This window comes from Pseudonaja textilis, chromosome 8 (genome assembly GCF_049901715.1).
Source record: "Pseudonaja textilis isolate UNSWEBS1 chromosome 8, rPseTex1.2, whole genome shotgun sequence".
Taxonomy (NCBI): Eukaryota; Metazoa; Chordata; class Lepidosauria; order Squamata; family Elapidae; genus Pseudonaja; species Pseudonaja textilis.
In genome coordinates, this window is record NC_141997.1 from 17,901,146 (window position 1) to 17,921,995 (window position 20,850).

At 37.6% G+C, this 20,850-nt stretch overlaps 1 protein-coding gene across 3 annotated transcripts in view; it reads left to right on the top strand.

The window, feature by feature from the left end:
* The window catches only part of OCA2 (OCA2 melanosomal transmembrane protein), a 208,874-nt gene extending 188,615 nt beyond the window's left edge, over nucleotides 1-20,259 (top strand). For all 3 annotated transcript variants that reach the window (XM_087938439.1, XM_087938438.1, XM_087938440.1), the window contains one exon: nucleotides 17,558-20,259. In XM_087938439.1, coding sequence (XP_087794565.1) covers nucleotides 17,558-17,642 — 85 coding nt within the window. In that variant the 3' untranslated portion in view covers nucleotides 17,643-20,259. The remainder of the gene's footprint in view (nucleotides 1-17,557) is intronic.
* The last annotated feature ends 591 nt before the right edge of the window (nucleotides 20,260-20,850 follow it).

A 20,850-nucleotide genomic window follows, 5' to 3' on the forward strand; every position in this document is an offset into this window, starting at 1 on the left:
GCAAATAACAATTCTTTGATCTGAAAAAAGAGACTATTTTATAAAATAAACAAGAACCTGAACCAAAGCTTCCTCCCCCAGACAATACTGGAGTAGGATGAGCTCTGAAAAATAGGAGAAATTGCTTCAGTTTAACATACATTTTGAAAATATATTTAGTAATTTTGGCAGAGATTTGCTGTATAAACCTTATTAATATCTTGAATACTTTTTTAAAAAATCCAGGTCAATCATAGGAACATCACCATAATCAACAAAATTCTTGTAAGCTTATTAGTGTCCAATCTCCTTTATTTCTGGGACTTGCATTTTTTTCCTTTCTGGCAGGTTGAACATTTGCAGTCGAGTTCTGGCTGTGTCCCAGCCCACAAGGTGAGGTGTAAGACGGAGAAGAGGAAATACCCTGTTTCCTCAAAAACACGACCTATCCTGAAAGTAAGTCCTAGCTTGATTTTTTACACGTGCACCCAAAATAAGCCCCAATTAAGATTCCATTCACTCCAGAGTGCACGGGTAAAAATTAAGCTAGGGTGGGGATGGGAGGGTGGAGCTGCCCTACTACTTACCTTTGGACAGTTGTAGCCAGGCCTCGTACACCCCAACAACTGGCCGGCTGCAGAAGAAGTTCCTGAAGGCCTCTGACAGCGAAAAGGCCAGGGGCAACACATACAAGTGAGTTTAGTCAGTGGATGACATCCCCCCAAAATAAGACCTGGTGCCAAAAAAAGTGTAAAATAGGGTCTTGCATGTATTTTCAGGGAAACACAGTATATGCTGGATCCAGTTGAACTTAGTAGTTGCTTAAATTTTAAACACTGTCTTCCTGAGCTTTTGTCCAATTATTATTGAGTAGGTCAACAAATTAAAATGTCAGTATTTACGTGCATTTATTTACAGCTTGTGTTGTGGAGCGGCGGAATAACCTGAGGCAAACTTGGAGCGAACATCAGTTGTTACTTTATTGAAACAATAAAGGGTTACCATGGCTGCCGCGCTAACAAGGCAGCCAGCTTGTGGACAACAGCTGATGCCTTTTGACAGTTCCCTTTTGTAGCCGGCTGTCAAACGGCATCAGCCAATAGGAACGATCCATGTTCCCGCTGGAAACACGGACTGGAGTGAAGACTTCGGCTTAGTCTATTGTGAACACCACACTCCTTTCCCCCAGAACGGAGCATGCATAGTCCTTGAGATAACTCGGGTGTTTGCGCAGGTGGCCAGATCTTCTAAGTCCTGGTGAAGCTGCTGCTGGAAGGAACTTCTCCGCTTGCTGGGCAATTTCTGGTGCCGACGAAGCTGGCGTCTCGGCTTCAGGTGTTTCCAGGTGAGGGACCCATGGCTGTTCAGGTAGGCTTGCGTTGCTGTCGGATCCGAGGGAAGTTTCTTTGGGCACCGGCAGTTTCTCTGTTGTAGGAACGTCTTGAGGTCCATCTGCAAATGCACTCCAATGCCTTCTAAGCTGGTTGATATGGTGGCTCCAGATGCACCCGTCTTGCAGTAGGACCCTGTAAGACTTAGGATCAGTTACCGCCACAATCTGCCCAGGCATCCACAAAGGGTGTCTTGCATAGTTCTGGGCATAGACCTGGTCATTCTCAGTGAACTCCCTTGCCTGGCTTTTTGACCCTAAGGGTGTGACTGGGACATAATGTGGATGGATCTGTCTAGGGTGGTCCGCAGACATCTACCCATGAGTTCAGCTGGAGACTTATTGGTGGTGGCACAGGGGGTTGTGTGCTGGGTCAGGAGGTACTTAGTGAGCCTAGAGTGCCAATCTATAGGCCCAAACTTTGCCAGCCTCCTTAACTGATCTGACTGCCCTTTCACCCAGGATGAAAAGGAGCTGTAAGTGCATGCCTAATTCCTAGGTTGGCTAGGAAGACCTCAAACTCACAGGAAGTAAACTGGGGGCTGTTATCAGACACAATGGTGTCAGGGAGGCCATGGGTAACAAATATCCTTGATAGAGCCTTAGTGATAGCTTCTGAAGTTGTGGTCATCAAGATCAGTTTTACCCATTTAGAAAAAGAATCAACCATTACCAGGAATGTACCCCCATGAACGGGGCCAGCCAGATCAATATGCACCAGGGACCAAGGGGCCACAGAATCTTCCCACCTGCCTGGAGTGGATGTGGGTGGAGCAGGTCTGGTAGCCTGGCATGGCTGACAAGCATTCACCCAACTTGTAATCTGAGCATCCATGCCTGGCCACCATACACCCTCATGCACGACCTTTAAAACTGAGTCTTGCAACTTGGAAGGGATAACTACCCTCGTTCCCCAAAGTAAACAGCCTCGCAAAGAAGATAGTTCTTGCTGGCGAATTTTGAAAGGCAGGAATTCGGGGGCATAAGAAATTGCTGGCCACACCCTTCCCACCCAGTCAAGAACTTGGGCAATTACCTTGTCCCTGGAAGAGTGGGAAGCAATATCAAGGACACTGATGGGGAGTTTGAGATTGTTGATCTGGAAAACAGCATTAGTTGGTGCGGGATCTTCCACAGGAACTGGCAGTGGGCAGCGACTAAGAGCGTCAGCGTGGCATAGACTCTTGCCAGGACGATGAACCAGTGTATAGGAATAGGCAGCCAGAAATAAGGTCCACCTGGTCATTCTTGGAGACAAAATCTGAGGAGTTTGTCTTTCGCCAGACAGAAGGCCTAACAGAGGCTTGTGGTCCGTGATCAACTCGAAATAGTGTCCATATAGAAACTCATGGAATTTTTTGACAGAAGCAACTGCAGCCAAAGCCTCCTTGTCAATCTGGCTGTAATTGCGCTTGGCTGGGGAAAAAGTTCTGGAGAAAAAGGCAATGGGTGCCTCAGAACCGTTAGGCAGTCTATGACTTAAAACAGCACCTATGCCAAAAGGAGAATCATCTGCTGCTAAAACTAAAGGTAAATGTTCATTAAATTGTATCAGGACAGCATTGGATGTAAGTAATGATTTGACAGCGTGGAAGGCATGGGCTTCCCTAGGTCCCCAGTGCCAGGGGGATTGCTTGTCCAAGAGTCTGTGCAGAGGCTCAGCAATGGAAGCTTTATGAGGCAAGAATGAAGTGTAAAAGTTAAGAAGTCCTAAAAAGGCCTGGAGCTCAGTTTTGTTAGTTGGTGTAGGTGCCTCGTGAATAGCCTTTACTTTGGATTCGATTGGGTGAATACCAGAGGCGTCAATTCTGTATCCCAAAAATTCTACCTGTGGGGTGGCAATAGTGCACTTGTCTTTCTTTAACTTAAGGCCATGCTGTCTGAAACGATCAAGGACTCCTCTGACTCTTTGCAGTAACTGAGGCTTGTCAGGGGCAGATATTAAAATGTCATCGAAGTACGGAACTATGCCCGGTAATCCTTGGAGAAGTCTTTCCATTAGGGATTGGAAAATCCCTGGGGCTACACTTACGCTAAATTGGAAGTGCCTACATTTGAAAGCGCCCCTGTGCGTTACATTAGTTTGTAGTTCAGTGGCTTTGTCATCAACAGGGAACTGTTGATAGGCCTGTGACATGTCTAATTTATCGAAAATGGTTCCTGGCTCAAAAGAATGTAGAAGGTGCTGGATAACAGGGACTGGATAGGCGCTGATTTGTAAATATCTGTTCAATGACGTATTGTAATCTGTGCAGATTCTCATGCTCCTGTCTTTCTTCAGGGGCGTCACTATTGGGGTTTCCCATTTTGTGAAGTCCACAGGCTCCAATAGACCTTGTTTAATTAATTTGTCCAGCTCAATGTCTAATTTGGGGCAGATTGCAAATGGTACCTTTTGAGGCTTTAAATGGATTGGAACTGCCTGAGGGTCCAAGTTGAAAGATATTGAGGTTCCTGAATAACAGCCCAGCCACTCGCTGAACACATCAGCATAGTCATTAAACAAGGTGTCCACTTCAGCATTTGTAATAGAGTGGATTCTGCTTATATGGAGGCCAAGGGCAGGGAACCAGTCTAACCCCAACAGGCTAGGGAGGGCACCGTTAGCCAATAGACGCCTTTGTAGCCTTAAATCCCCAACTCCACAAACTAGTTGGTCTAATAGCATGTCTTCCAGATAGTCTCTAAACCCACAATGCAAGGCAGCTGTTCGTAGGGCAGCCATGTACCCACTAATAGTCTCTCCCTCAGTCTGAATCTGTCTTCTAAAAGCATGACGCCAGGCAATTTGGGATGGCTTAGAGGAATAGTGGTTGGAAAGAATTTCCTGCAATTCTTCCCATGGAACAGTCTTAACTGAACGTGGATCCAATAATGCCATAACAGTGTCAAACACTGTGGCTCTGCAAAAACTTTAAAAGTAGTACTTTTTCCTATGGTCGGAAATGTCAGCAAGGTCTATGGCATCTAGAAAACAGTCAAATCGGTTTCTGTAGGACTCCCATGTTTCCGCTGTCAGCCTGAAAGGCGGGAATGCAAGGTTCAAAGTCATCTTGATTCAGCGGTGCCATATCTTTCGAGGAAAGTTGAAATTCACGCTCGCGAATAGTGACAGTAGTTCTTAAAATGACAATCAGCTCGGTAGTGACTTTGGCTCTTTTTGTAGTGACTTTGCTCAGCGATTCTTTGCCTGGTTGCCTCTTGTGGAACGGCAGAATAACGCCGTTGTGGAACGGCGGAATAACCTGAGGCAAACTTGGAGCGAACTTCAGCTGTTACTTTATTGAAACAATAAAGAGTTGCCGCGGCTGCCGCACTAACAAGGCAGCCAGCTGGCGGACAACAGCTGATGCCTTTTGACAGCTCCCTTTTATAGCTGACTGTCAAACAGCATCAGCCAATAGGAACGGTCCATGTTCCTGCTAGAAACACGGACCGGAGTGAAGACTTCGGCTTAGTCTATTGCGAACTCCACAGCTTGTTCCTTTGAAATCTCTTCATTCTGGAGAGATTTGTAGGCTCCTAAATTGCAGCATCTCACATTCAAATATATGTTAGGGAGAGGCTCCTGTACCTGCTCCTATCTGACCATTTGTTTATTCAACAGTCTATTATTCTCTAGCAATATTTGGCTCTCATCTTTGTCAGTATGCATTTGAATTGTTTGTTAAGGAGAATGATTTCATTGTACAATCATTGGATAGACTAGCAGAATTATTGAAAGAGGATATTGAGGCAATTGAGTTCAATCCCTGCTCAATGTAGGAATATAGATGAAAGTATCATAGATACATGGCTGACTGGCCACCATCTGAACACATATATTGAAGCAATTTATTAATCAAGTCCATTGTTGAATTGCTCTTAGTCTTAGGAATATATGTGCTTTAATAGTCAATTGCAATATGCCTTCCATAACTAAAACCCACTAGTTCATATTTTCTCTGTGAAAAGAGAGACCTAGTCTTGATTTTTATATTATATTATTTCATAGATATTGGGAATAAATATCTATATATAATATAATATTATATATCAATAATATAATATAATATAATATAATATAATTAATATACATATTATATATGTGTATACACACACACACATACATATGGGGGAGAGAGAGAGAGAGAGAGAATTATCAACTTCCCCAACAGTTGGCTTTTCTCAAAGCTAAATCTATACAACTCCTTCGATTTGTCAGAAGTATTTAGTGTATGTTTGGGAAAGATTCAGGAGCAAATGGGATCAGTAAGAAAGTTCCAATTTTGGGGGCATAATTCTTGAACATCACAGCCTTGTGTGGGACTCTTTCTTAGAAGATGAATATATGGTTAGTCTATTATATTAATTATATCAAGCTTTAAGAAAAACTGTAGTCTTGAGATTTAAATATATCTAAGTTAATTTTAAAACAGATTTTGGTAATATTTTTTTACTATGGGCTTTTCCCTACTACTTAATTAAAGCAGTCTATAGGGTGTAGGGTGTGGCTGCACAGTGAAGGCCCATAGATAAGGCGTCTTTTGTGAGGTGTCAAGGACTTCTCAGAAAATAAGACAGGTGGCCTAATCTGATTAATGCATAACTGGCTCATCCCATCCCATGCAGATCTTTGTATAGCATTATATACAGGACTCTGCCAATACCAATATGGAATGGGAAGTGTGGCAGATTATCCTCAATGGAAAATCAGAACAGGTAATTTAAATCACTGGCCGTAGCTGAGGTGAGGATGAAGGCATTATCAGAGGTAGAGATAGAATAAAGAAGTAGTCAGTACACATTCCTATCATGGTTAGATGCATGTGATAAAAGGCCATCAGTCTAAGCAAATCATTTCAGATCACTAATCTAAAATTAAGACTGCAATAATTAAATGTTGACAAAAAGAATTTCTGTTAAAAAGTTTAAATATAATTTAAAGTAAGATAATACTTTTTTAAAAAATAACTGGACCATCTGCCTGATAAACAGAAATACTGCAGAAACTGTTATTTCTAGAAAAATTGGTTAAATCAAGACTCATTAAAAAGTCAACAAAATGTTTATGCTGGATATGTGCAATATAACAATATAATGTCACATATAATGACTATAATGGTGGGTAAACACTGAACATAATACACATGTATTTTTCTCTAAAAATCATACAATAGACTTTAATATGGTAATAATATTAAATTTTGACATATGCAAATTAAGTATGCACAAATAGACAAAATAAAGATTTATTTAGGTTGGTGGTCTGTATGTGTGAATAGGAAAACGTATGTCATGCAGAGACAGACATACTCTATACAGAAATCTATTTAATCTTATTCAAAAGTATGATTCCATCATAATTATAGCTTAAATGTACAATGTGCATATGTAGAAATAGTTAACTTAAATTGTGTGGTTATTTCTGTTAGACTGTACCTTAATACAAAGGATGCTGTGGGAATTGGAGTCTTTAAGTAAAATCTATTGTGGAGTTGGGGTGTCTATGGAAAATCTCAGTCATCCAGGTCATGGTTGTCCCAAAGGTGCTTTTGTTGAACTGAAGAAGCTTCTTGGATGAGAAGCGAAATGTCTTCAAGGAAAAACAAAATTCAGTTGCCTTTTGAAAAAGCACCTTTGAGATATTTTAACAACTTGTTTAAGGCATCTGGTTTTCCCACTGAATTTTCCAGGCCTAACTTCACAACTTTTTAAAAAGGGTGAGATTTGTCTTTAGATATGATGGGCGTTGACATGCTGGAGTGGCACATACAGCCTAAGGGTTGTAGATTGCCAACTTTTTAAAAACAGGATTCTAAAAGATGCTTGCAAAATATGAGAGTTACTTACTATACAAAAGTTGTTAGAAGCATCCTTGAAGCCACAGAGATAAAACCATGTGTATGTGTGATGAAAAATCTAAGTTATGGATGTCATGTGGATATGCAGTGAATGAATTATGTCTTGATATTCTTTTTCATATTTTCATCCTCCAGCAATATTTAGTTTCATAAGAACAAAGAGAGTTAAAAAAATCAATTTATTTGACTGAGGAAAAAAATGTGGAACATCTGTTACCATAATCTATTCTGTTTATTGGTTTGTTAAGGAAGTGAATCTCCAAAGAGATCAAGGCAAGATTCCAGGGATGATGCAGAAAAGTGACATTTGCTTTAAGGCAAATATACTATGAATATGCTAGACCTATCTGAAATTATTTAGTGAGTATGGCTCTAATCATGTTGTCCTCATCAACCATCCAGTCATGTCTGACCCTCGGCCACTCTATGGGTCAGCACTCTCCATGCCCCTCTGTTCTCTCACTCTCTCACTGCCATAGTCATCCTAATGTCATCCTTTATAGTGTCGAGCCAGTGGGCTCTAGGACTTTTCCCTAAGTAGTGCAATTTCCAGCTAACATATTGTAAATTTAATTCAGAGAATCTACAATGTACTTCCATCAGATTATTTGTTATACTATTCAATTTGTGTTCTGCAAACATGTTGGAACCACAATTTTCTGTGCCTTAATTTTTAACTTCACAGATATCTGCTGGATATATTCACTTTGGATGGGCTCTGCAAGTGTTAATTTCATAGCAAGATCATTTGATTCACCAGCTGTGGTTTCTAATATTATTATCAATGTTTTGTTTGCTTTTAAAGCTCTGTCTCAAAGTGAAACTATCAGACTTCAGCTTGCTTGCCTTATGCTATGTTTGAATTTTGGTATCATATATGTTATGGTATTATATCTTTATCCTTTGTCTAACTTTGGAATAGCCTATACACAATTACTGTAAGCCCATTTAAGTTTGAGAGGCCTGTATGTTTGTTTAATATTCTTGAATTGAAAAGCAGGGTCCTAACTATTAGTGAATGAACAATCTTATCTGTAATGTCTATAGTTGTACATAAATTGATAGTATAAAATATTGCAGAATTAAGAAACCATCTTCTTAAAACAGCAAAATATAAGTAGCCCTTGTTCAGTGACTGTCTTGGATAACGTTCATTTGCAGTTATAATTGTGTTATAAATGTAGCTCTTGATTGCAAGTAACTTTTGCAACCAAGAGTCACATTTATGACCTTCATTGCATGCCCCCCCTCTCCCTCTCTCCCTCTCCCTCTCTCCCCCTCCCTCCCTCTCCCTCCCCCCTCTCAAGCTCACTATTAGAACCCTGCAGGCTTGCAGTGCTGCCTAACCCTAATTTCATCCTGAATACTTTTTTTGCCTCCTAAAGAATATTAGCATATTCTTTTAAATGTGCATTCTCCATAGTGTGCCTGCTTACTCTTAATTCCTTCTTTCCTGATGGATGTAAATACAAACATTAATGCACAGGCACATGAACACCATTATAGTCAATATATGTTATCCTGTGATTAACCTGCTATTTTTCTTTTTTCATTTCTTGCAAAGTGAAGAGATTGGAGAGGAAGGAATTACAACAGAACAAGCAGGCAAACAATGGGAAACACATTGAAAGGAATGTGAGGGGTGTCAGCAGCCCCGAGAGTGCTATGGAAACATTCTGGTGTAATTTTTTTTCCCTCCACACACGGTTAAGCAATCTGTCCACTCTGCGAGGAAGGGGGGGGGGAAAGAACCCAAGCAATCTAGGCAATCTTTTATTTCTGATCTGCTTTTTTCTCCCTCCCTCATTGAGTAGAGAGAGTGGAGAGGAAAGAATTATAAAAGAGTAAGCAGACACGCAGTGGGAAATTCATGAGACTATTAATATAGTGTGCTCATGGCTCTCATCTCTGAGCATGTCTGCTTTCCAATGAATGTAAATATTAATTTGCTTCTAATTATCCCAGTGACTGGAGAGCATTTCCAAGAGTGGGGGAGTGGAGAAAAAGGGGAACTGAAGTAAAATCATTAGGAGAAAAACAAAAGCAAGAGGTAGGTAAGTGATCAGTCTTGTCAGCTACATATAGTAGTTGCAAGCTGGCTAATACAGTGCCAGTGTTAGCATTTCAAAGGGTGGAGGAATGGGAAAAAGGAAAGCACAGTCATGGTTATCTGATTTCCCATCTCGTGGCCACTTTGCTTCATAACACAGTTGTCAGCCCCAAATGTGGTCACTATACAAGGAGCACCTGTTTTTTAAAAAACTGCATATTAAATCAAACATATTTAACTTTTTATTACAGTTTGATTCTTACAATGTTCCCTAAAGTAGGAAGACTGAAATAGAATTTCATCTCCTCTAGCATCATGTTTTTGAATATTAATAACTCAGGTTGGTAGTTATGTTGTTGGTTTGAGCTCCAAGCTTGGCTATTTGGTTGCAAACATTTCGTCTCCATTCGAATAGACATCTTCAGTACGCTTTGGATTGTGCATGTCTGGAGGAGTACTGGCCTTTAAATACCTTTCTGAATCCTGGACTAATTTTGGGATTTAACCAGAGTTGTAATCCAAGCAAAGTCAAGGATAGAAATTATTGGAAGCCTGGTTTTCCACCAATAAATCAATAAACAGACACATTGATATCAACCCAATCTACCAACCACTTAGAACAAAAGAATATCAACCATGATCCCAAAGAGCATTTAAATTCCAACCAACGGCCATGCTGTAAACAAAGTTATAACTTGACAGTTCACAAGAAATCAGACATCACACACAACTGATCAAATCAACCTGAAACCAGACCACGATATCATCAGAAGACATCTGAACAACAACACCAGCACTAATTTACATCACACAGACTGTATTTAAAAGCAAGGTCTATGACTCGGCAACTACAGCCAGGCAATCGCACAACCCAAAATCAGACCAGGACTTAGAAAAATATTTAAAGGCCAGGCCTCCCCCAGACAAGCACAATCCAAAGCATACTGAAGATGTTTCCTTGAATGGGGACAAAATGTTTGCAACCAAATTGCCAAGCTCAAAGCTCAAACCCAAAAGCACAATAATGTTCTATTGCTCTGGTTAGGTTTTGTTTTATACCACCAGTTGGCAACCCAAATTGTCAAAAACACTGTTCTTTTTATGATTCTAAGGTCTCTAAAATCTCCTTAAAGAGTGCTTTATTTTTCCATGCACACTTTTTGAGCATATTTCATAGAGAACAATACATTGTTGCTATGGTCAAATTGTCATCTTTTCTGATTTGCCGTATTAGAAACTAGGAACCCATGGCAATTTTAAAGGGTTAGGGTTAGGGTTTGTGCTTTCCCTGACTAGGTGACCTTTAATGGAATCCATTCCTTCCTATAGTGACTGAACAAGCTGCTAAGCAAAAGGTCTCTCTAATCTGCCATTCTCTGTGAAAGATTCAAGTGTTTTGTGGTATAGAAAATGGCTGTGTAAATCAGTGCTGTCAAACTTGCGGCCCATGGGCTGGATGCATTATGGGCTGGCCATGCCCATGCCTGGTTTAGTGAAGGGGAAAAAAAGTCATGATATATGTGACGTCGCTGTGATGAGGCGAGTTTGACATTCCTGGTGTAGATCATGGCCTTGGAGCAAGAGGAAAGCATGAGATATGGGGTGAAATGAAATTGCCAGATCATTCAAGTAACAGAAATATCTAATGAAAAAAGGCCTTTCAAACGTTGACACTTTAAAATGCCAAGTTCTGGCACCAAACAAAAAAGGCTTTTTCATCAGCAGAAAAGATACCCATGAAGCTATCCTTGTCCCAAGATCAATGGCTGCCAAGGGAGATGCTTATTGTGTTTTCTCTAGAAGGTCAAGGAAAATGTATAGTGCACATTTTGTTGAGGGGAGGGAAGGTCCAGATTTCATACAGAAATAAATTAAGAAGCTTTTAATTTGTCTGCCTTGTGAACTATTCCACCATTTCCTACCAATCTAAGAATTTTTAATTGAGAGCAGCTGCGTGAAGCAAGTGGGCAGAGGTTCAAGGGGAAGAAAAATAAGTGATTCTTGTAATTTTAGCATTCAGAACAAAATAGGATTATAGGTTTCGTCCTATGATTTCAATTCCTCACTAACTAGTATGATAAGTAAAAAAGTAAGGGCACAGGCATCTTTATGCAAATATAAGAAATTCATAGCTATTTTCATGTAACATCAGATGGATTTTGCAGAAACGTCAGCAATATATGGTATCACACAGTATTAGAGGGAATGCAGTATCTTCTAACACGGAAGAAAATGATAGTCTGAAAGCATGTTTGTATATATTCTTTAGATGAAGATTTCAGAGATGTTTATGTTTGGTGCTTTATTAAAAGGTTATATAATTAATAAAGATGGGTAATGTTGGTGAATTAACACCTTTTAAACTGGAACTAAAACTCACCTTGTTACATATCCCTCTTCATAATGTAAAAACAGTTGACATAGTGAATACTTACAGCAGCCACTCCTTCCTCTGTTTTCTCAGGGTCTTTTCTGTTTTCCAGCTAAGCCACCTAATTAAATCTGAAAACAAAGAAATCCAAGCCTAGGAAGCTGTTTAATTGCAGGTTGGGTGATTTGGGTAGGGAAGCAGGATAGTCAGCAGAAGGAAGCCTTCAAAAACCAATGGGAAAGAAAGCCAATGGTAGGAAAATTGAGGAACAGATGGGGGAGATGGTGAGTGGGGAAGAGTGTTATAAGTTTTATAATACTGTATGATAGGCTAAATAATAGATAAAGAGATGAATAGGGAAGATGATAATAGGATAATAAAGTAAAAGTTATAGTGGACAAAGATAGATTGAGGAATATAGACAAATGTACAGACAGCTAAGATTTATGTAAAAGTATGCATAGCATCATGGAAGTGTTGTAATGAATGGAAATGGTTGTACATAAGCAAAATTATTTAAAACAATATTTAAAAAGAAGAAAGTGGTGAGGAAAAAATTTGGGAGAAGCTGGGGTAGGGATGATTTACAATGTCTGAAAGCTTGGTAGACTAAACCTCTGATCCCGGTGACCAAACCATATTGGATCCTGCAACTTTATCTTGAGACACGTATATTCTCCTTAGTTTGTGAGGATTTTCAAAGCCAAGGGGATGGGCAGAAGAAACTAATTAAGGGAAATAGATCAGCAATTAGTGGGAAAACAGAGAGGAGGAAAAAGGATTTGAGAGAAAGGAAGCATATATGTTCTTATGCATGTGTTAAAAAGAAGATGTAATAATTGTATGCTTTCACAATGGGAGGGTCAGGTTTTGTGATTTGGAAGGGGAAATGCCACTGAGATTTGTGGGTGTTTAGGATTTTGATTTAAGACACAGCCAATGAAAGACTACTTGTGTCAGCAAACAAAACAATACAATCCTTCAGCTTTGATTGTAGGCAGCATTCTTTTATTGTAGCCTGAGTTAGGAGCAGCTGCTCAGGCATTATAAAACAAATTACTTCTCTAATACTAAAGTAAAACATCTTGGTGAAGTGTACCATGTTATGTGTGTAGATTCTGGTTCTGACTAAATGGGACTAATGTTATACTTGTGTTTTATCCCTACTTCCTATTTAGAGATGAGTCTATGGGTGTGAGAGTTCTTTGCTTTCACAGGAAACACCACACAGTGTAGCAAATGTGTGCACAATGCTTTATTTGTGTCTATTTGCCTCCACGCTTCTGGGACTTGCAAGGTGATGTCTTTAATAATAACTATAAGTCTGTAAAATAGCATACAACCTTTGCATCCTTACAAAGGTTCTTACAGTTGTTGGGATGAGGAGTTGCTTCAGCGTGGTTGATTTTCTAGTTGCTACCAATCTCTTGGCAAAGCTCCAAGTAGGTCTTCCACCAGGATAAGTGATTAGCTGTTTAATGATAGTCCTCTTGCTTGCTTTTAACAGCTGCCAATCTCTACATATTGCCTCTACTTCCCTGTCTGGACTTGCTTATCGTGTACCTTCTTCATACATCTCCCCATTCTGACCTTGCATTTTTTTTTGTCAGTAGAGAGCCTGGGTAGGGTGAGGCTGTTTCTGGATATTAGCATATCCTTGAAAAGGGTCGACTCAATTACCCATGCAGTAGCAACAATAATGTGAATGATTGTCGGTAAAGTTGTGAGTGAATGTATGAATGTATGAGGGAAATGGGGTGAAAGAAGTATTTGTGCCTGCAACTATTTTTCCCAGTTCACCGATAATTATGCTAGTTAGCATTCTGGTTCTCTCTTGGTGGCATCTTTCTCTTCAACCCTCCATGGAAACTTTCTGTGGAGGAAAGGTTTGTCCCATGACAGTTCATTTATTCTTTAATGAGTCTTCAGTTCTCTCTCTGCTTCATCCAGGATCTCCTGGGAACAGCTAAGCATCAAGAGGCAATTTTGTGTTGGACAATTCAATCGTTACATCTTCATCTTTCCTCTTTTTTTCTTCCTAGAGTTTTTTTTTAAAGTCTCTGCCTTTCTCTATTTTTTTTGCTAGTTTTATGAAAAAAATTATAAGAACCCATGTTGTCATTTCTGAACTCAGAGTCCACTTAATGTTTAAATGTTGCACATGACAGATTGTTAGAGAGCCATGGCTGACTGCAGGCTGATACAGTTGAATCTTTTACTTTTTTACCTGCATTTGTATGGTGGTGATGCCAGAAAATCTAGACAGCTGGCAATATACACGACTAAAACACACACAAAAACAATTTGTACAAGCAAATAATAATGAATACAATGATTAAGTACTGCTCGTAAACAGCTGTTTGACCCATTGATATTTTCATTCAATGCCATCTAAAAGGGACTACCTTTATTATTTTTCTAAAGTCCATGAAGTTAGTAATGCATATAACTATGACAAGGAAATGAGTTTGGGAGGTTTAATTTTAGAATAATTTATTTAATATGATTGTTGACACATTGGCATACCCTTCTGTGAAGTGAACATATGTTGATGCAAACAAACAGATGTAATGATGTAAATGAATGTGTTCTTTAGGGGATTCAAGAAGACAGTTCTCATGATCCAATCCTTGTCCTCTGTGTAAAGTGATTTATTTGCTTCTTTTTGTTACCATTCCCATCTATCAGTTAAATTTTTATGTAAATTCTTGTTTATATATAAATTCCTGCCCCAATTATTATTAGGACAAAGTTTTGTCTGAGGTTCTGCAATGAATGATGGAGCATGACTTGACATTCTCTTTGAGGTATGCTCAAATACATACAAAGCCCTTCACCTCCTGTAACCTAACCAAACCAAACCAAACCAAACCAAACCAGACCAAACCAAACCAAACCAAACCAATGGACAAACAAAATTTCATGATGTTATTGTTTTCAGCTGACTCAAAGACACACGAGTAAAAAAAAATCTACTCAATGGTGGGGACAGTTTAAAGTTCATTAGATTGAAAAGCCCCTTTTGTCAGCTGCTTATAAATCATTAGAAAAATCAATGAAGCCAAAAGAACATGAGGACAGAAGGTATGAACAGCAGATGCAATAGCAATAGACTGAGATTGTGTTGTCTTTTCTCCCCTTAACATTTAGGTGACTTATGAGACAATTAAAAGTAATTGAAGAATTCCAAGCTATTTCAGACTGTTTTAAGGAGACCAGCTGAATTGTGAAGAGTTATATATGTAAGATGATGCTTAACTCAGAAACACAGTTGCAACAGCTTGTCACTTTTAGGTTGTACACATATACAATATGATAAAGGGATCAGACCATAATGTAAAGGCTCAGTTTCAATCCTTTCTGTGTTTTTTGGTTAAGTACCAGGAAAAGTTTCCCTGTTTTTATTTATTGGAGGCTGCTGTGAATCTGACAGTAATGGACTACATCAGTGTTTCACAACCTGGGAAATTTCCAGATGTGTCTATTTCAACATCCAACTTTTCCAAGTAGCATGCACATGATCAAAAATCCCGGGATTGATGTCGAAGCTCTGGAAAACAGCTAGATGTAAAAATATCCAGTCTGTCGAAAGAAAGGAACTTTTACTAATATCTGATCATTACTTGCAAATACATACTATCATTAGGTAAAAAGGGCATCTGCCTCAGACAATAGATTTGAGGTGTTATGAAGTCATATAAAATGGTGGCTTATTTTAAAATATTATTGAACCTTTACTGCAAAAAGAGGAAGGAAAAAGAACTTGTAGGATATTCTGCCTTATGATCCAAAATAACTTTAATAGCTTTGGGTCCTATGTCTGTTTATTTGTTGTTGTTAGTCGCGAAGTCTGTCCAACTCATCGCAACCCCATGGATAATGTTCCTCCAGGCCTTCCTATCCTGTACCATCCCCCGAAGTCCATTTAAGGCTCAACCAACTGCTTCAGTGACTCCATTCAGCCACCTTATTGTCTGCTGTCCCCTTCTTCTTTTGCCCTCAATTGTTCCCAGCATTAGGCTCTTCTCCAGTGAGTCCCTCCTTCTCATTAGGTGGCCAAAGTATTTGAGTTTCATGTTTGTTTATAGACAAAGGCTAAAGCAATGATGCTGAGATTTCAGCCCAAAGTACAAACAAAAACCCACTTATTTATTATTTATCTACTACTTTATCACAGAGCTGAAGAAAGTGATGATAAATATGTTTTGAGTAAAATCAGATGAAAGACTAATTTAAGAATTCCAGAGAAGATCCCAGACCCTTGATCCCAAGCTTACCTCTAGATACATGAATAACACATTGCTAATGCTCTCAATCATAATATATGTAACTAGGACGTTTTTCTCCTAGATGCTTTTGCTAACTGCAAATACATTTTAGAAAGTGCTGCTTTCCTATCCGAAAGTATTTGAAATTTTTTTCTAGCTTTTAAAAAATAAATTAGCTTTTTAATTTAAAATGTTTGAGTTTCTGTATTTCAATTAAATTAGTAGAAATGTAATATATGCTCATCTGGCCCATGCTTCCAGCTCTGCTGTATTGGAACAACTGTCCAAAGAGGCTTTAAAAGTTACTTGGATAATTGCTTTGTTTAAAGTAGTAGAACATACAGATTGGTTTTAATAAGGAAACTAATCTCCTAAGGTTTCTTTTATTTTTCTTATTAAGAAAATAGGTGAATAAATGTACTGTAAGTGGTATCATTCACCTTAAAAAAAAATTGGCAAGATTTTCAGTGTAGTTTTCTACATAGCAAATTGAGAGCAGAGACAAAATGCTTACAATCCAGGAGTTAAAAGAGTCTTGTCTATAATCAGGCAGTGATTTGAACCTTTCTATCTGAGATCTGGTACAGGATATGTCTGCGGGTTAAAATATGTGATGAATGAAGAGACTAACTAACCTCTTGTGGCCATGACCAGAGTTGAAATAAACTATTGAAGGTTAAAGGTTTGGCATGATGAGAGTTTGGTGGCTTCTGAGCAAAAGGCCACCAAAAATCAGAAGCTGCAAATATTCCAAAATTCCCTGCTTATTGGCTGCCATGATAAAACTACAATACTTTAAGGAAAATGGGACATATAAATAGCTGTTGTGGTGTACTCTTCTGATCATTTAGGGAGAGAACTTCGTTCTGATGTGTTATTGAACTTCTGAACTACTGAGTTTTCTAAATTTAGAGCAGACACCTGTTTTATTTTCATAATTTATACTGCAAAGGAGCATCATACAAAATTTGCCATGTGGTAGAAAAGTTACTGAGAAACATTAGGTCAAAAATGTGGGGTTTGTGAAAATATGCCATGATTATTCTGATTTGGTCCTTTGCTGACAAATCCTAGTCTCTCAATTGTTATGGCCCACACTGTAGAAATATATTCAGATACTATTAGCATGTTGGTAATAAGTAATACAGAAGAGGAGTTAAGTATTTTTAGACATGATTTGGTATATCTGGCTTCAATTTTACTCTCTAATTTCCAGTTAATGGTTGAAAATAGCCTGCAAAGTATTTTTTTTTCTTTCCACCCTCAGTCTGCAAACTGTATCCTTCCTTTATGCACTTGGGGAATGAAACTCTAGATATGTAAATCAAATTGAAATAATGGTTACTCATTGTGTTGGCATAATCCATCAAAATTATTATAATTAGGTCTCATTTTAATACATGTTGAAACTACTTTCTAATCTAGCATTTTCAACAGGATTTTATAATGATGATTTGCCTTCATTTATCTGATGTATTACAGAGGCACATACATTTGTAAATTATGTTTATAAAATTGTAACAGATCAATCAATTACAACACTAACTTGGCATTGCTTTGTTATTGTACTTGTTAGTTATAGTATTCTCTTTCAATAAGAATGTTAATAAGAAAATACTGACTCCTTTCTTTCTATCTTTCTTTCTTCATTTTTAGGTTGGGGTTCCCCATGACCATCATATCCTGTACCATTGGAATGTGTTATCTTCTTGTTGCTCACGTTGTATTGGGTTGGGCTTAAATTCTATGTGTTGATTAGGTACTATATGAACGGAAGATTCTTTCAAACGTTTTTCAGCCTTTGTTATATTTTTTGAACAATGAAAGAAAACCAGATTTTTTTTAAAAAAAATGTTCCAAATTGGCTTTCCATCATGTTCAAAAAATCTAGTTTCCGAATTAAATTGAGCAATGATTTTGGTAGGAAAATTTTTAATCTGTGCTCACTATTGAGACTGAGATAAATAGAACCCCATGGAATGCAAGTCACCACAATTTTACTTAATAGATGATAGCTCTACATGATTACCATGTCAAATTTTGAAGGGTTTGCACTATTGTATATTGCAATTGGAAAGACAGTAGTAACTACTCCTGATAGTAGTTACATCTAGCTGAAATGTATTTCAGGTTAACTTTTCACATCCCCCGAATTAAAAATTTGGTAAGGTAATTTGACTAACCAGACATTTAAATATTACCTTTAAAAAAATACGCTTGTAGGTAATGAAGCTGATTAAATGCTAGGTCTATTTTTTCTGTAAAGATCGTTATGCAATAATAATAAACCTTTCTGCAATGGTTTACCCAAAACATTCTCAAAGGAGGGAGATTTATTAATTAACACTCAAACAAATATACACAATTTCATAATAACTTGTATTAATTGAGGCATGAATGTAATGGGAATATATTTTCTCCTGAAATTTTTGATTGCTAAATTTGGTGTTTAGTCATTAGTAAAAATCTTGCTATTGCAGATATTTTCTGTTTCTTGTTTGGGCTTTATTTTGTCTTGGTGATATGTTTAGCAATTTGTAGTGTAAGCTGCTGATATTCACCTTATGCTTACTGTGATAAATAAGTAAAGAGGGACACTTTGCATAGTGAAATTAGTTCATTGTTTTAAAATAAACAATTATTTGAAATTGAATAATTATCCCTTTTAATTTGGTTCATAGTTTTCTACCAGTTTTAGAAAAATGGTTATTCACTCAAATGCATATGTATAAATACAGTAAAATGAGCTACATTTTGGGCAATTATCAGGGGTATTTACCTAAGGCTATGTGTAAACAGCTTAATTTTAATATATTTAGTGATCAAGGATTCATGCTTGCTTATTGTTCCTCTAGTTAGGCAGGACAGTTTAAGAATAACAAACTACTGTAGTTAGAATATTTTTCCAAGGTGTTTTATGGATAGAGTATGTAAATATAGAAGTGGAGAATGACACCCACAGATTGAAGCAGTGCATCCATTATGCTCTCATATCTACTTTCCAAATCTAGGATGAGTTGCTATCTCTTTGATCCCTATGATTCAATGATTTGGCCTTCTGACTACCTGTTTCATTTCAAATATGACGTGGCTCTTAATCAGTACTAATGTCTCCAGGTTGTAATAAAACAGTATTGTATTGTATGTAATAAGTACTTTTCCCTATATGAAGATTGTTCTTTGGATTGTGTCTACTGACTCTTATGAGCTATTCTAGGTAACCATTCCTACCCATATGGTGCTAGACTGATGATAAATGTCTCATAACATCAAAATACAAATCTTTTCAAATTGACATGATAGTGTCTTACTAAAGTCTGTAATGTTGGATATAGCATTACAATGCTGCAATGTATATTTCATCTCTCTCTGTCTTACACACACACACACACACACACACACACACACACACACACACACCCATACATCCTGCTCAATACACTGCAGTGTCAGCTACATGAAAGGAGAAATCTAAAATATGTAGGATTTTTCTCATCACAAACTCATAAAATAGATGAATTTCTTATCTATCATGTGTTATCAAGTAATAGTTCTGCTCTTCTCCCAGTTCTTAGTTCTTAACCCATTTAGTAAGGTTCTGCCTCAGGAATTAAACAATATGCCTCTGTCTTGAAATCTTTCATAATCTTATTATTTAATCATATTAGATTGGCTGTTCTAGGAATTAAATAATGTGTTTTAAATTGGATCCAGATTTAACATTATTTGAATTAAACCAAATGAAAACAGTACATTTATTAGTCTTAGTCTTGCTAAATATGAATAAGTGCTATATAAGGATCCATGATAATGTTAGCCTATCATGACATTATTGTGCAAACAGTATTGTAAAGTTATGTAATTTGATCCTTTTTGCAATGTGATGTATGTGATGACATTATGAATGTGAAGTTCTTATCTTCTCTCTCTGACGATGCCAATGTCAATTTGATACCACATATTATTTTATATTATCTATATTATAGATTTTGACCTTATTTCTTAGTTGATTTTCTTAAACTAGTTGATAATATGAGACATCATGTTTTATACAGTTTGAGTTCCAGTACTAAGAACTTTCAAAATTACAATCTGCATTTTTAGAGTGACAAAGTACAATTTTCCTTTTGTATTAAAATCAGTGCATTTGACATTTGGCTAACAGAGAATGGGAAGATATGCAATTCTCTCATTCATTCTCAGCAGCTATCTGAAAAAAAATCCATACATGTGACTTACTTACAGAGAGCTTCACAGTAAATATGATGAGCTTAAAAGATTAAATATACCGAATACACACAATAGGATTATTTTCTATTGTAATTTTTATGAGAACTTAATAAAACAAGAAAACTGCAGTCTATATTTTTCCAGTGATGTACCTACCAAGAGAAAAATGCCATTGTAAAAAAAAAATCATAACAATATATACAATACCTATCCACAAGCGTGTGAGTGTTTTTCTTTTCTTACCACTGGCTCCACCCCAGATTATATTCCTTAAATATAATTTTTAAAAACAACAGTATAACAAGTCAAAGTTTGATTTATTCTATTATATTGGCTAAACGGTGCAGTTCTTTACTGAAGTCTTACATAATCAGATATTTTAGAAGCCTTAGATTTCTACTATTAGATTTCTGCTGTTCCTTCAGCCAAACTGACTTCTCAAGACATTATAAGCACCTAGAAAACCTATGGTCATCCTTCTTTCCACATAAATTATAAAGGTAATTATATTAAATATTAAATTATAAGGTAAAGGTAAAGATTACCCTCGCACATACATGCTAAGTCGTTCCAGCTCTAGGGGGCGATGCTTATCTCCATTGCAAAACTGAAGAGCCAGTGCTGTCCAAAGATGTGATCACGTGGCCGGCATGGCTAAATGCCAAAGGTGCACTGAATGTGGGTATCTTCCCACCAAAGTGGTCCCTATTTTTCTACTT